Source organism: Myodes glareolus, chromosome 18, assembly GCF_982192425.1.
Source record: "Myodes glareolus chromosome 18, mMyoGla1.1, whole genome shotgun sequence".
Classification (NCBI taxonomy): Eukaryota; Metazoa; Chordata; class Mammalia; order Rodentia; family Cricetidae; genus Myodes; species Myodes glareolus.
In genome coordinates this window covers 62,401,664-62,417,129 of record NC_142043.1, presented here as the reverse complement: position 1 = coordinate 62,417,129, position 15,466 = coordinate 62,401,664, and the positions used below count along the sequence as shown (strand labels likewise).

Here is a 15,466-nt window from a genome sequence, read left to right as displayed (position 1 = left end):
CTGCCTGCCGGAGTGTAGGCAGAGCTCAGGCCTATAGGGACCACAGCCACACCAGGCACTGTCCTCTGTGCTGCTGCTGACCGACTGGGACTCTAGACAGTAACCTCACTGAAGAGAAAGTTTCACTCCGTGAGAGCCAGTCTCCACGCTCTTGGGCCTCGGGCAGTGGCTGTCTGAGGAGGTGACCTGCCAGGGTGGGACAGTGTCCCCCCATGTCTATAGCAATTTCTTCATCCTTGTGTAGCCTTCAACAAACTTATTAGCACTTGGACTGGGGTGGTGTTCTCTCCTCAGTGACAGGGAAGGCAGGGGTATTTCCCATAGAACAGGTTTAGTAGCTATTTTTAATCTGGTCCCAAGCTGGGAGCCACACACTGAGCTTGTGGCTGGTACCAGGCACATGGACACCTACTGCCAAGATATCTGCCTATCCCAGAACTAGAACTTCAACATGGGACATTGCTTCCCACTCTCACCCTCTGCAAGCTGAGTTCACTGGATGGTCACTGGTGTAGAGTCAGGACCATCCTGGCATGCCAACACATCCTCATCTGAAACAAGATTGTAGGTAAGTAAAACCATAGTAGACTTTTCACTGTGCCTGGCCTGTGTGTTCCATTGCAGTGTGTTCTCAGTGTGTTCCATCCCAGTGTGCTCCATCCCAGTGAGCTTACTCTCCAATCACAGCCTGTGTCCTACCACACACTGGAGGTCTCTTCATTTAGAGCCAAGCGACGTCTAGAAGTAGGGACATGTCTGCTCACAAAGCCAATGGCCCAGACCTGATTCCAGTTGCTAGCACATACTGGCACCACTGAACAGGAGACAGTGGCAGACGACAGGCCAGCTGGGGTAGCACTTGGCAAACACTCAGGGAGGAGGCACCTGAGCTACCCTGGGAAGCACGGGGCATGGGAGTACTGTTCAGGTTTGATTGCCACCATACAGAGGAGGAGCCGTTACATAGCAAGGTGGACAGAGGGAACTGTCCCCTGAACTAGCACAGAGAGGCTCCAAAGCACAGCAGACAGCGGATGCCAAGGAGGAACCATGTGACGCCAAGGAGGGCCATGGGAGTCTACACAGGTTCAGTCAGGGTTTTTATTGCTCAGAAGGCCTAGCATATTCAGAAAAGGAACAGTCATAATGAGGGGAGATTGGTTGGCCCAGAAAGGGCAGAGGCAGAGAGAGGAGGCCACTACATGATCTGCCCTGGTGCATAGAACAGCAGTATGGGCATTCTTCTGTGAGCTCTGGTTTCTTGGCACTCATTGAAGATGCAGGAAATGCTCTCCATGGGGGGACAGATTAGCAGCAGCTGGACTTCTGGCCAGAGCAGAGGCCACAGCAGGCCTGGCTGGAGCAGGCAGGGCGGCAGAGCAGGGACATACTGGAGCAGGGCTTGCAGCAGCTGGGCTGGCAGGAGGAGGCACAGCAGGAGGAGCTGGGAACACAGCAGGCAGGTCTGCACACAGGGCGGCAGAGCAGGGACACGCTGGAGCAGGGCTTGCAGCAGACAGGCTTGCAGCAGATAGGCACACAGCAGGAGGATTGGCAGCATGAGGGCTGGCAGCTAGACTGCTGGCAGCAGGAGGAGGATCCAGAGCAGATGGGTGTGCAGCAGACAGGCTTGCAGCAGACAGGCACACAGCAGGAGGATTGACAGCATGAGGGCTGGCAGCTAGACTGTTGGCAGCAGCAGGAGGATCCAGAGCAGATGGGTGTGCAGCAGACAGGCTTGCAGCACAGGGTCACACAGCAGGATGGCTGGCAAGGAGAGCAGGTACCACAACAGCTAGACTGTTGGCAGCATGAGGGTTCGCAAGAGCTAGCACAGACAGATTGGCAGCAGGGACTGGACACACAGCTCACTGGGGTACAGACAAGGGTAATACAAGATGCCGGGGCACAGCAGCTGGTCTGGCAACAGCTGGGGGCACAGCAGCTGGTCTGGCAGCAGCTGGGGGCACAGCAGCTGGTCTGGCAACAGCTGGGGGCACAGCAGCTGGTCTGGCAACAGCTGGGGGCACAGCAGCTAGGCTCACAGCAGCTCTCTGGGCAGTCATCTACCTGCCAGGAGGAGTTGGTGCAAGCGTCAGAGCAGATGGACATGGTGGAGGCGGCCATGGTGGGGTTGGATGGAGGAGGGTGAGGTGTGAGTGAGTGAGTGCGTGTGTGTGAGGTGCTGAGCCCTCAGCTTTTATTCACCTTTGTGGCTCTAGCCTTCCTTGTTTGGTGACCCAGCAGTCTCATTAACACTGTTCCTTGTTTAGCTGTGAGATGCCATTCACCTGGTAAACATCCCCAGTATAAACAAAACTGCTGGTCTTCCCCATCTGAGTGACACCACACCAAGGTGGCCAGAATGCATATTTGCTAAGAGGCTAAGTGGCTGTGTGGGAAACTCCCCACATCTCCACTCCCTGGGACATCACCAGAAATAGCCATGGGCTCCCCCCTGAAGACTCATTTGTCTGAGGGGCTGAGTTTAGGGAGCACAGCAAGAGGGTCCTGCCCACAGGAACTCTGTGGATGTTTCCAGAATCAGTTCTCAGTGCAGAAAGTCTCTGAGAGTCAGCATGGAGTGTGTACAAAGCCAAGAGTGATACTGTCCAAGTCACAGTGACAGATTGTGGCTGGGGGCTGCATGTCCCTATCCCTGTGTTCATGTACTGGGTGCTCCCTGTCTTGTCGTGTGGTGGGCCATGCCCATAGCCAGGGCCAGCATGTGGCGGCTGCAGTAAAGGAGCTGGTGTCTTGGGGGAGCTTTCCCCAAGAAAAAGCCACACCTCACAACCTGTCCATAGACAGGACTGCCTAAAGATGAGGCTCCACAAAGAGAAACTAAGGCGCTTGGTTTTAAATGTCTCAGTGGCCACATGAGTTGGGAGGGGATCTGCCCAATGGAACCATCAGGGAGTGCTTTGTTACAGCTCCACAGAACCAGGTTCTGCTGTTACAGATCCCCAACACACACGCTGTGAGGCAAATTGTGTTATTTTGAATCATACCAAACAGGGGACACACATATGAACCAATCTAGAATGCTTGGCAGCTGTAAATGAGACAAGTCTTTACAAAGTCACAGAAAAAGAACTTGAATTAATATTAAAAAATGTGGTGGGTCAGGTATGGAACAGTTTGTGTTGTTAAACTCTACAGACACGAGGACGCATTTATGTGTACACATACATATTTATCCACAGATGGATAAATAGATGATAAATGTTGGATGAACAGGAAGATGGATAAGTAAATAATTGAATGGATGGATGCGTGAGTGGGTAGATGAAATGAGCAAGCAGATGGATGGTTGGGCTGGGACATGGGTGAGTAGATGGATGGACAGATGGTCAGATGGACAGATAGAGGGAAGGAGGGAGGGAGAGATGGATGGATGGATGGATGGATGGATGGATGGATGGATGGATATGTTGATGGATAGATAAATGGGTGGGTGAATAAGTAGGTAAGTGGACGGATGAGTGTGTTAGTGGATGGATGAGTGTGCTAGTGGATGGATGAGTGTGTTAGTGGATGGATGAGTGTATTAGTGGATGGATGAGTGTGTTAGTGGGTCGATGAGTGTGTTAGTGGATGGATGATTATATTAGTGGACAGGTGAGTGTATTAGTGGATGGATGAGTTGGTGATGATAAATAGGTGGATGGGTTGGTGGTGGATGGATAGACAGATGGATGGATGGATGGATGGATGGATGGATGGATGGATGGATGGATGGATGAGTAGGTGGGTTGGTGGGTGGATGAATGGATGGATAGATCAGTAGATAGGTATGTGGATGAGTGGGTGGTTGGATGACTAGACAAAGAGTTAAGCCTCACAATTTGGATTCTGTTTAATTTTTAGTTTCTGACATTTATTTACATTCCCATATCTACTTGTGTCTTTCTGTGGCCATCCATGGACATACACAGAGCAAAGAATCTTAAGGTACATGCTCCAAGCTGGTAGGATGAGATAATAATAAGGCTCTGCCTTCTGGTTTTGACTCATCCTAAAAACAAGTCTCATCGGGTCTCCTTGGTGCCAATTTTTCTGGGGTTGGGCTGTCCTCTGGGAATGCCCTTGAATGGTGCTGAACCACCATGAGCTATGACATTAGTACAACAGGGCACTTCACAGAGGATCCACAATTCTTCTGCTGGTGTGAGGTCAACGGTAATGAGTTTACCATGTGGGTGGCTCAAGGAACTTTTGATAGAGCACCTCAGACCAGCTCCCATGTAGCACTTGTGATGACCAGAGATTGGATCAGCTCCTGTGTCGCATACTTGATGACCAGAGACTCATGGGAAACTGACCCTATGTGAACCCCAGCAGCAACTGACCAGCATCTTCTAAATCAGTGCTAGTGACTCACAGAACACAATCTCTAAACCTGTGCAAGCATGCATACATGTAGCAAGACGGAGAGACAGACCTGAAGGACCTGGGAGAAGCTGCTTCCCAAGGACACTGGCCAACACTGGTTTCAGATGACACACAGCCTGACTTCAGAAGCATCTTCTACACTGCTCTGTGTACATATGTGACCTAACCTAAGTGCAGTGGTTAGGGACACGCATCCCAGTGCTTGAGTGGCAAGGCTGGGTGGCTGGTGGGCAGAAGGGCTGGCGAGGAATTGTCAGCAGCTTTGGAGGAGGATGGAGTGGACCAGGGATGTCTGAAAAATACTGAGCAGGGAGGCAGAGAGCAGCACAGGTTCCTGGCCCGTGCAGTGCTCCAGGGTTTCGACAGACCATGAACCTCCTTGGGGTTAGAAACAGAGCTCATCCAGGGACTGTTAGCCATCTTGAGTATGGAGGGGTCAAGCTCATCATCCTGCATCTCTAAGTACAAAGATAGGGTGGACACAGGCACAGGACGGGGGGACAGTTGCACAGGACAATACAGAAAGGTACAGGAGCCGGGGAGACACTTTAGGTGTGGTATAGGTCAGTCACTGCACCCTCAACTCAGTGGCCCTACAAATGCCACTGCACACTGTCTGGTTTCAGCACTGCCATGAAGTGACAACTGTCCTCACCCACAGCTGGACTATGGAAGGAGTATTGGGCTGATCACATCTACTTCTTAAGAGGGAATGAGGTTCCTGGCAGCGGGCCATGGCCAGAGGACATCTTTAGAGCCATGGGATATCTGAGACAAGTCTTACCAATGACACCCCAATCTCACTGCTCACAGAGCCTCACCCAACTGTCCCACTGCTCCCAGTGCCACCACTGGCAGAGAGAGACAGGCGGCAGACAGGCCTGACAACAACATCCCAGAAAAACAAACACATTAATGATCCAACAGGGAAGGGAGGCCAAGTCTGACAACAGCACAGGAGGATAAAAAGCTGACGGCCCAGCGCCTCACACACACACACTCACACTCATTCACTCACTCACACCTCGCCCTCCTTCATCCAACCCCACCATGGCCACCTCCACCATGTCCGTCTGCTCTGATGCTTGCACCAACTCCTCCTGGCAGGTGGATGACTGCCCAGAGAGCTGCTGTGAGCCAAGCTGCTGTGTCCCCAGCTGCTGCCAGTCCAGCTGCTGTGCCCCCAGCTGCTGTGTCCCCAGCTGCTGTGCTCCCAGCTGTTGTGTCCCAAGCTGCTGTGTCCCCAGCTGCTGTGACCCAGCTCCCTGCATTACTCTTGTCTGTACCCCAGTGAGCTGTGTGTCCAGCCCCTGCTGCCAGTCTTGCTGCTCACCCTCATGCTGCCAGCCAGCTTGTTGCGCCTGCTCCCCCTGCCAGCCATCCTGTGTGACCCTTTGCTGCAAGCCTGTCTGCTGCACACCCATATGCTCTGGATCCTCCTGCTGCCAGCAGTCTAGCTGCCAGCCCTCATGCTGCCAATCCTCCTGCTGTGTGCCTGTCTGCTGTAAGCCTGTCTGCTGCAAGCCCTGCTCCAGCGTGTCCCTGCTCTGCCGCCCTGTGTGCAGACCTGCCTGCTGTGTGCCCAGCTCCTCCTGCTGTACCTCCTCCTGCCAGCCCAGCTGCTGCCGCCCAGCCTCCTGTGTGTCCCTGATTTGCCGCCCTGCCTGCTCATGCCCCTCTTGCTGAGTCCTATCCTCAGGTCAGAAGTCTAGCTGCTGAGTGGGCTTTGTTGTCACCCCAGAACTTGGGAGCTCCCTCTCACCTGACCCCCCGGCTTCTCTGCTAGTGGCCAGCAACTGTGTCCATTGCCTCTTCAGGGTCTTGGAATGCCTTGGCTGTCACTTGCTTGCCCCTCCCTCACTAAGGGAGAAGCCCTCAGCTCTTACCCATGACTTTCCTAGGAAACCTACTGGCCTTGTCATCGTGAGGAATATGTATCTCTACAATCTAGACCTCTGTGTAGCAAAGCAGAAGCCACTTCAGAGATGGGCTCCAGCCACTTCCCTGGGTCCGTGACGGGCCTCTGCTGTGCTTAGGCCAATCTTGGCTCTTCCGGATTCTCAGCCTCCCACCCCAGTCCCCTTCAGCTGCACCTGTCATACTCCAATAAAGTGCTTGACAACCCTAGCCAAGACTGTCTCTGTGCTTGCCTGAATGCTCAAGTTCTCAGCCCTGGCTGCTCACAGGGCACTGAGCCCCTCCCCTTCCTTGGTGTCAGAGCCAGTATTCCCTGTTCCTAGGTGTGTCCCAGGGATAAATGTGTTCAGGGATGCAATGGGGCAGGTCTGACAATTGCACCTACCCTAGGTGTGACTTTGGCCACCCTGACTCCCCCAGACTTCCCTGCCCTGATTGGTAAGATCCTCAGAGCTGTTCTTTGTAGAGAACTCTGGTCTGGGAAGCTCCTATCAAGCTGTTTCGCTGGCCTGCGGTCTTCATAACTCGGCATGGCTGGATACATGCTCTCCTAAGGAATTGTGGGGCTTTGGTACATGGCAGGGGTATTTGAAGACCAGTTCACAGAAGTCCTAGTCACAAGTCTAAAGCACACCCTGATAGATGACATTTTACATGAGCCATCTATCCTTGCTAGGGGTGCTGAGTACATCCCCTGGAGAGCCCTAGTCCCAGCTTCCTGGGACTTGGTCCCAAGCTCCTTTTCTGGGCTGGGGGGTGGGGGTGGAGTGATACCATCTCTAGCTTGGACCTGTGGTCTGGTTCAGCCTGTTGCAGTTAGAGTCACACAGTGGTATCTGAGAACTAAATTGCTGGTAACAATTTCCCACCTCTAGACCACAGCTCTCAGGCCCTTCTCTTCTTTGCTATAGCACCTTAGGGGCATGGGTGTGGAGGTGGAGGATATGCCCTGGAAAGGGATTCTGGGAGCAAAAAGGGCCTCACAGTCTCAAGTCTCGGAGACAACCTGCTCTCGGCCCTGCATGTGATAGTTACTGTCACTAATAGTATGTAATGACAAACAACCCAAAGTCTGAGTTTACAATGAAACAAAACTAAACAAACAAAAAGAGGTAGCAGTAAGTACTTATGGAGACGCCTGGTGGCCAAATGTCACACAGTCGGTCATTCTCATCCATGACATGAAGACATAGATGAACGAAGAAGAGATGGTTGGCACCCACAAGATGGCAAGCAATCAGTTGTCAACACAGTTGCAGTAGCTGGTCACCACATGGCCAAATCATACAGACTGATACAATGGTTGGTTCCACTTGAAACACGCAGAAGGGCAAGTGGTCATTACAGTCCTACCCATCCATATCAAATCCATGAAAATACTCCGGAATGAACAAAAGAGCAAGGTCCCAGCCACGTCCTGTCCAGAGTGTGGGGGCAGCAGCTCCTAGGGAGCTGCTCAGGTCAGCAAGTGCTGATACTTGTTAGCCGGGCTGCTGGCTCTATGTGTGCTTTGCTACATTGTGTTCTGTATTGTCTGCTGCTGATCTGTAATAAAATACTAAGGAAAAGGTGTTGCAAAGACCACTCTCCTGAACCACAGTTAATAAAGTCAACTCATAACAGTAAAGAGACAGTCATTTTTGTGAAATCTAAAGACATTCCCTCCAGCAGATTCAGAAGTGGAGTTGGACGGTGGAACCGGCAGAGAGTGTGGGCGTGCACCATGGACCAAACAGCGAGTGTGGACGCATCCCTTCTCAACACAGTTAGTGCAGGAGAGGTCGGATTCAGAAGAAAATCAAATCCTCAGGTAATGCAAATGAACAGGATTGAAAGTGAGAGTTCAACCCACAAAACCACAAGAGCTTCCAAAATGAACTTTTAAAAGGGAAATTTTAAATATTAGAAGACAACTGGGGAGATCCAGAAATTGGTGAAGTATTATCTTCACAGATATGAGGACCTGGGAGCCCACATTTGTAAAATGACAGGACATGGCTGTAGGACTTGTAATCCCAGGGCTGGGGAGGCAGAGGCCGAGGGTCCCTGAGGCTCTCTGGACAGCTAGTCTGAATCGGTGAGTTTGGGGTTTCAGAGAAAAAGATTCTATTTCAACAAAAATAAGGCTGAAAGTGACCAGGAAAACACCGTCTGCCAATCTCTGGCCTCTACACACACACATACACACACACACACACACAAAATAAATAAACGAATGATAATTAAGGAAGGAATTATAGATATAAATAAAACTGATCAGTTTTTTATAAAAGACAATGCAAATTAAAACACTGGCAAATTCAGAAGAGAAAAATGATGATAAAGATTAATTGTGATAAAATACATAATAAAAATATTTAATGCAACTACTTGAATGATATTACAATTCACCAACTTCCAGGGTAAGATGGTGAATTAAGCATTGTCTCCACTTGACTGCTCTGGACTCTTTCAGATGCCTGTGGCTGTTCTCTCTCTTATTCACAATAACTACCTCCCTCCACCCCAATAACAGCAGTCATTTCGAGTGGTTTATTTACTGTGTCCCCTTGAATACATACACATTGCCTGATTTCATAGCCACAGCAAATAAGACAAGAGAAAGAAATAAATGGGATACAAATAGGAGAGAAAAAAATCAAAACATCCTTATTTTCATATGTAAAAGCCCCAATGGCTCCACCAGAAATGTTTAAATCTGATAATGCTTCTAGCAGAACTGCTGAATATAAAATCACCGCACAAAGCACAGTGTCTTTTCTATATTCCAGTGATTAACAGACTGAGGAAAACAGCAAGACTCAAGTGTTCAGAAAACAGAACACTTATGAATAAACCAAGGAACTAAAAAGAAGAAAGGAGGAAGAGCCCTGGTAGAAGGGAGGACTTCCCAGTGTCATAGAGCAGAGTCAATAACATGAAAATAGTCACCTTACTAAAGCAATCTATAGAGTCAATGCGCTGCTCATCAAAATTCCAACAGCCTTCTCTAAAGATATAGGAAAATAAGTCCTATAATTCACGAGGAAGCACAAAAGAACATGATCTTAATTTAATTTAATTTGATTTATTTGAGACAGGGTTTCTCTGTGTAGCCCTGGGTGTCCTAGAACTCACTCTACACACCAGGCTGGCTCAAACTCAGAGATCCACCTGACTCTCCCTCCCAAGTGCTGGGATTAAAGGTGTGCACCATCACGTCCCAGCTTGAGAGACCTTGAATTTTTAAAGCAAACCTAAATACAGAGATCAATGCTGGAGGTGTCACCCTGACTTATTTAAATTGTATAAGAGTTACAAGTACCAAAAGCAGTTTGGTGTTAGCACAAAAGGAGACACGTAGACCAGTGAAATAGAAAACCCAACTAAAGTCAAAAAGGAAAACACCCGATGTTGACTTCTAGACCCCCTCCCTACACCTGAAACCTGTGCTGAAGTATCTCTGGGGAAAGATGGCCATTTCAGCAAGTGATGCTAGGAAAGCTGGATCGTATGCCATGGACCACAAGAACAGAACCCCTGAGTCCATTCCCAGAGAGTCTCCAAGGGATATGCTCTACCAAAACAAGGACACCAACTCAGAAAGAAATCGCAAGGAGCCAGCACTGAAGAAATGAAGGAAAAGATTTTTAAAAATAATAAGGAAGATCCAGGATAGCAGCAGAACACCAATGCTGAGGGGGACAAGGGTTGGGGGAGACAAGAGTTGAGGGGGAAGCCCAAAGCTGAGGGAGGGCCAAGGACTGAGGGGGGACCAAGGACTGAGGGAGGGCCAAAAGCTGAGGTAGAGGCAAGAACTGAGGGGGAGAGCCAAGGGCTGAAGCAGGGCAAGGGCTGAGGGGGGTGGGGCCAAGGGCTAAGATGGGCACAATCCTGAGAGATAAGGAAAGTTGAGAGTTGGGTTGGGTTTGAGGGCTGGTTAGCTCAGACTGATCTGTGAATTCAGAATACTAGAAGTATTTGTGTTCTCAGAGCTTGAGGACATGTAGGGGACAGTGTGGGAAGATGTGATGACCACAGTACAGGAAAACAGAAACAGAGGAAGTGATGGGCTCCCAGAGGAAAAGACAAAGACTAAATGCGCATGAATACAGAGATTCAGCCTGTCCGCCCACGCAGAAACACTCAACACAGTTACCACTGAGATAGATGTGAAATAAAGTAACACTAAACGGTAAACAGTCGGTGCCCTGGCTTAAATGCACGCTGTCTTCAGAATGGGAGAAGCGGCTCTCAGGAGGTGATGGTGAGAGAGAATGCTGTTCTCCACAGAAGAAAATGAGCATGCTATTCTAACAAGTAATTGTACAACAAAGAGTGTGGGACAGAGGAGAAGACCCCTGAGTCTGTGGGATGGAGGAGAGGGACCCTGGGTCTCTGGGACGGAGGAGAGGGACCCTGGGTCTCTGGGATGGAGGAGAGGGTGGTCACCGCCTGCAGCAACAGAGGGGTCTGTAGCGTGGGGCCAGCATGGCACTGGGCCCGCTGGAGCTTGTGTTTCTGAAGGTAAGGTGGGAGACAGCAGAAGGAATCACAGACCCCAGCCTCACAAAGCCGTAGTGTCACCTGGTCGCTCAGAACAAGGATGTGCCTGGGCTCAGCTATGACCCATGCTCCCAGCCCTAAACTGGCTGTGTTGTCTCCAAACAAGGTGAACAACAAGGAAAGGAGAAGTGCCCACACTCATGAGGAGACATCCGTGGGAGGCACATAAAAACCCCCGGGCCAGGCACCTCACACAAACACACTCACTCACACTCACACAGAGACCATGGCCAGCACCTGCCGCACGAGGACCTGCGTGATCGCTGCGTCCACCACATCTGTCTGCTCTAGCAACCTGAGCTGCGGCAGCCGGGTCTGCTCTCCCAGCACCTGTCCAGGCGCCTCCTGGCCGGTGGACAATTGCCAGGAGAGCTACTGTGAGCCCTCATGCTGTGCCCCCAGCTGCTGTGCCCCAACCCCTTGCCTCCTCTGCACCCCAGTGAGTTGTGTGTCCAGTCCCTGCTGCCATTCTGCCTGTACCAGCAGCTGCACACCCTCATTCTGCCAGCAGTCTAACTGCCAGCTCACTTGCTGCACTTCCTCTCCCTGCCAGCCATCCTGCTGTGGTCCTCTCTCCTGCATACCTGTATGTTGTACACCTATCTGCTGTGGACTTTCCTCTTGCTGCCAGCCATCCTGCTGTGTGCCTGTCTGCTGCACACCCATCTGTTCTGGATCCTCCTCATGCTGCCAGCAGTCTAGCTGCCAGCCCTCATGCTGCCAATTCTCCTGCTGTGTGCCTGTCTGTTGCAAGCCCGTCTGCTGTACCCCAATCTGCTCTGGCTCCTCATGCTGCCAGCAGTCTAGCTGCCAGCCCTCATGCTGCCAGTCATCCTGCTGTGTGCCTGTCTGCTGCAAGCCTGTCTGCTGCAAGCCCTGCTCCAGCGTGTCCCTGCTCTGCCGCCCTGTGTGCAGACCTGCCTGCTGTGTGCCCAGCTCCTCCTGCTGTGCCTCCTCCTGCCAGCCCAGCTGCTGCAAGCCCTGCTCCAGCATGTCCCTGATCTGCCGCCCTGCCTGCTCCCGGCAGGCCTGCTGTGGCCTCTCCTCGGGTCAGAAGTCCAGCTGCTGATGGGCCTGTTCTGGTGCCAGCTGACTCAGGTCCCTCCCTGTAGCTCCCCCTGGCCTCTCCAGTCTGCTCCTGTCCTGAGATGGCAGGTCCCCCAGAAGAGGAACACCACATGTCCCCCATGCTGACCTGACCTCTCCTACCTTCCAGGAGTCTCTGAGTCACTGTCACTCTTCCCTGTCTCCGTGCTGCTCTGGGTCACCTGCCCTGCTATCAGCAGCACACACCACCAATAAAGCCATGGCCACCTAACACCCTTCTGGATTGTTATTTTTTATATGTTTGGGATGAAATATCCAACACAGACGACAGGGAGGAAGGAAGGGTCTCACTCAGGACTTTAATCCACCACTTTGGGGAAGAGAAAATGAAGCAGCTCTCTTCACAGTGTTCGGGAAGCAGAGAGAGACACTTGCGTTTTATTCTTTCCTTCCCCCTCCGTCCTCCCTGCTCTGGTCCATGGAATAGCATTGCACACAGTCAGGGTATGTTTGCCTCGGGGAATCTGCTCTCAATATCTCCTCTCACACTCTCCCAGAGAGTACCTCAGTCTTCTAGTCAAGTAGGGTTCAGGGAGCAGCCATCACACTCCTTATGCTGTGAGGGTATGCAACTTCCATGGAGTATGGTCTTCCTTAACCACAGGCATATGAGGAATGGAGTGACCCTGCCCAGTGGTCATAAAGGCCTGTGGCCTCTCTTCTGAATCTCAGGGCCTCTTTCTAGGCAGATTCAAGCAAAAATCCATGAGTGCAGGAGTCCCCAGGACTGGTCACCTACAGATGCAGCCTGGTCTGGGGCCATCCTTTCCTGTCCATCTGGGCAAAATAGTCTACACCAGGCTTTCTGTGAATGCCGGACACAGGGCAGAGCTGCTGCAGCCCTTGGCACCCATAGGTCCTCTATCCGGTTGCCACCAGCTATCTGCTGTGACAAGTCTGCTTTCCCTATCCTTGGCGCAGATCTGCATCCTGGCAAGAATGGAGCAGGATGTGCAGACCCAGGGAGGGTACCCTGACTCCTGTCTTTCCCAGGCCTGGGGTGTGGCCACCTTCCTAACAGCTCCATCAGCGTGACAACACCGCACCAAGATCCACACATCACAATTGGTCCTGGCTGTCACCTTAACCGTGCTGAGAGGTGAGCATGCCTGTAATGATGTTTCCAAAGAGACTTAATACGCCCTGGTGCCTCATCAGGTGTCCCTGCACAGCCTGTCTGCCCACCCTGTCTGCCAGCTTTTTCCTGCACAAGGATGCCTCCCCTGACACTGCATTGTGCTTTGTGCCGGAATGCTAGGACAACCTGAGGAGACCAGAGCAGGAGAGAGCGGAGAAGGCTCAGCTTTGAGCAGGCTGGAGGGCATGGGCAACCCTTCTGAGCCAGGAGATGCCAGCATCTATCAGTCACAGCTCCAGACTCACTGTCCCAGTGTCTATACCCCAGCCATGGCCTCAGCCGCTGTCGGGTCCATGATGTAGGGTCTGGGGATGCCCTTAGCCCCCTACCTGTGGACAGGTCTATCTGAGAAGACCTGAGAAGGTTGCGGGCTCTTATTCCAGTGTTCATGGTCAATAGAACTCATATACTTGGAGCAGCAACATGACTGTGACCCAGAAACACTGGGATGTGGCCTCTCAGTGACCAGGTGATGTTCATGAGACAATGGAAGAGTGTGTAGTCACTTGGCAGGGCTGAACGTAGCCTAAAGTGGCACACTTGTGCCCTGTAGACTTTTGAGACAACAGGCTCCAAGAAATTAGAATTTCCTGGGGCTGGAAGAAGGAAAAGGTTGAGCTTGGTCCCAGCCAGAGGGGGAGTTTGTCTTCCAGAATACCTTGCAGGAGCCACTGAAGTCCAGACAAAGATGACGGGCGGAGCCACACTTTGACCCAGACAGATGGTTGTGCACACTTCCTACTCTCTATTTAAACTTTACTCTAGTGTCAGAATACCAAAGATGGACTTTGGGGTGGTGTTTTCATGGGACCTCTCTTCCTCTTCCCCGTGTGGCTGCACTTAATTAAAAAAAAATCCCCTTTCTCTGCTGTTCACCAATACTTGTGTAATTGGCACATCAAGGCTGGTGGCAAGCCTGGCTTGTCTGGGCTGCAAGGCTCTGAACCAGCTGGTAGAGAAAGTCTTGGCTGAGAGCCCAGAGACATGAAAAGTTGTCAAACCTGGCAGAACAGGTCTGGTCAGCTCCTTCCCTGTGGCCAATTGGGAATCTGGAGATGCGTGAAGGGCCAAAGCATCATTCTCTGGGCTTCATCCACTCGGGGACAAGTGGATAAAGGCACAGAATGGCCAAGCCCACTGTATAGGCCAGAATAAAAGATCTGATAAAGTCAAACACTTGAGTATGAACTCAGTATGAAGATGCAGGTATTGGTAGCATGGCCTCAGGAGCTAGACTTGGATGACACGGTCTTAGGGTCATGGCCTTGGGACACATGGGCCTTTTGTCACCTCAGACTCCCTTTTCCCCACAATCCAATGGCTTGGGGAAATCTACTCTATAGAAATAGACAAGAGAGCAGAACACCGAGACACAGCTTGTCTGGGCCTCACACTCATGGCCTGTGTCACCCATGGGAGCCACACAGCATGTGTCCCACAGACAGAACCAAGGTTAAGCACCTATGCTCCTGAAATAAGAGGCAGGTGTGTGAGGCCATGCATCTCATCTGGGGACGCACACATCTGCAATTTGTGAATAATGCCAGCTCCTAGTGTCTTTCCCAGAGAAAGGCCTGGGAATTTTCCTGAAGCGTTACTGTGGAATAAATGACTCCTTGGAACCTCCCACCCCCAGCTTAGCCGGAATGCACAAATTCCACAAAAAGTTTTACAGCCCCTGCACCACCTCCCTGTCACAGTCCCCACCTCGGAAAAGCTGAGGACAATTGGCAAGAGGCAGCCACCTGCCCTCGACACAGACCTCCCTGCAGAGACCTATCTGTCCAGCCCCCTATCATTCTAGCATGCAAACCACCTGGAACTCACTGCTGTAATTTTGGGTTTTATCCCTCCGGCGTGCTCAGTGTTCCCTGTCACTCAGGACTACAACGTCATAAAATGACAATGTCCCCGAAAAGAACTGCATGTTGTCTTCCCAAGAAGTCCCCATAGCAAATTCTAAGTCTCCTTCCGAAAAGCAGAATTTGACCAAGGGCAGGTACTGTCCTGTCCCCAACCCTCACTTAAACCAGCCGAGTCCTCTGAGTCCAGACTACAAAAGTCTTTATCATAAACACCCTTTGTGACACGAGGTGACCATCTCAGGCAAGGCCGTCATGGACAGAGCCTCCTCTGAACATGCTGTCAGACACACACGAAACCACAACCCAGGCCATACCCCCACTGGTGCAAATGACCCAATTGTCATAGAAAATGGTCAAGTAACAGCAGAGAGAGGCAGGTAGTGTGCCAGCCAATGTGGCCCTGTGACAACAGGCCTAGATGTGGGCTCGGCACAGACAGACACCAAGAGCTCTCTGAACTGGGTCACTTGACATCAGGAAATAAACACCGGAGATGACT

The 15,466-nt window shown here is 51.4% G+C and overlaps 4 protein-coding genes across 8 annotated transcripts in view; 2 read left to right on the top strand and 2 right to left on the bottom strand.

Annotated features, from left to right (window-relative positions):
* Tspear (thrombospondin type laminin G domain and EAR repeats) overlaps nt 1-15,466 on the bottom strand; it is a 158,351-nt gene that overhangs the window by 75,569 nt on the left and 67,316 nt on the right. The window lies entirely within an intron of this gene.
* On the bottom strand, nt 1,309-2,154 carry LOC125411565 (uncharacterized). The gene has a single exon (XM_085679801.2). The coding sequence runs from the start codon at nt 2,125-2,127 to the stop codon at nt 1,309-1,311; it is 819 nt and encodes a 272-aa protein (XP_085535927.1). The 5' UTR covers nt 2,128-2,154.
* LOC148119179 (uncharacterized) lies at nt 5,446-6,464 on the top strand. Of its 5 annotated transcripts, none has more exons than XM_087898317.1 (2): nt 5,446-5,581; nt 5,657-6,464. In XM_087898317.1, exons 1-2 carry the CDS (start codon nt 5,446-5,448, stop codon nt 6,079-6,081), a joined length of 561 nt encoding a protein of 186 aa, XP_087754443.1. In that variant the 3' UTR covers nt 6,082-6,464. The 5 variants fall into 5 exon arrangements, with proteins under 5 accessions (XP_087754443.1, XP_087754442.1, XP_087754441.1 ...); XM_087898316.1 differs by having other exon boundaries at nt 5,446-5,596; XM_087898315.1 differs by having other exon boundaries at nt 5,446-5,611.
* On the top strand, nt 11,084-11,926 carry LOC125411351 (uncharacterized). Its single transcript, XM_048451365.3, has one exon. The coding sequence runs from the start codon at nt 11,084-11,086 to the stop codon at nt 11,924-11,926; it is 843 nt and encodes a 280-aa protein (XP_048307322.3).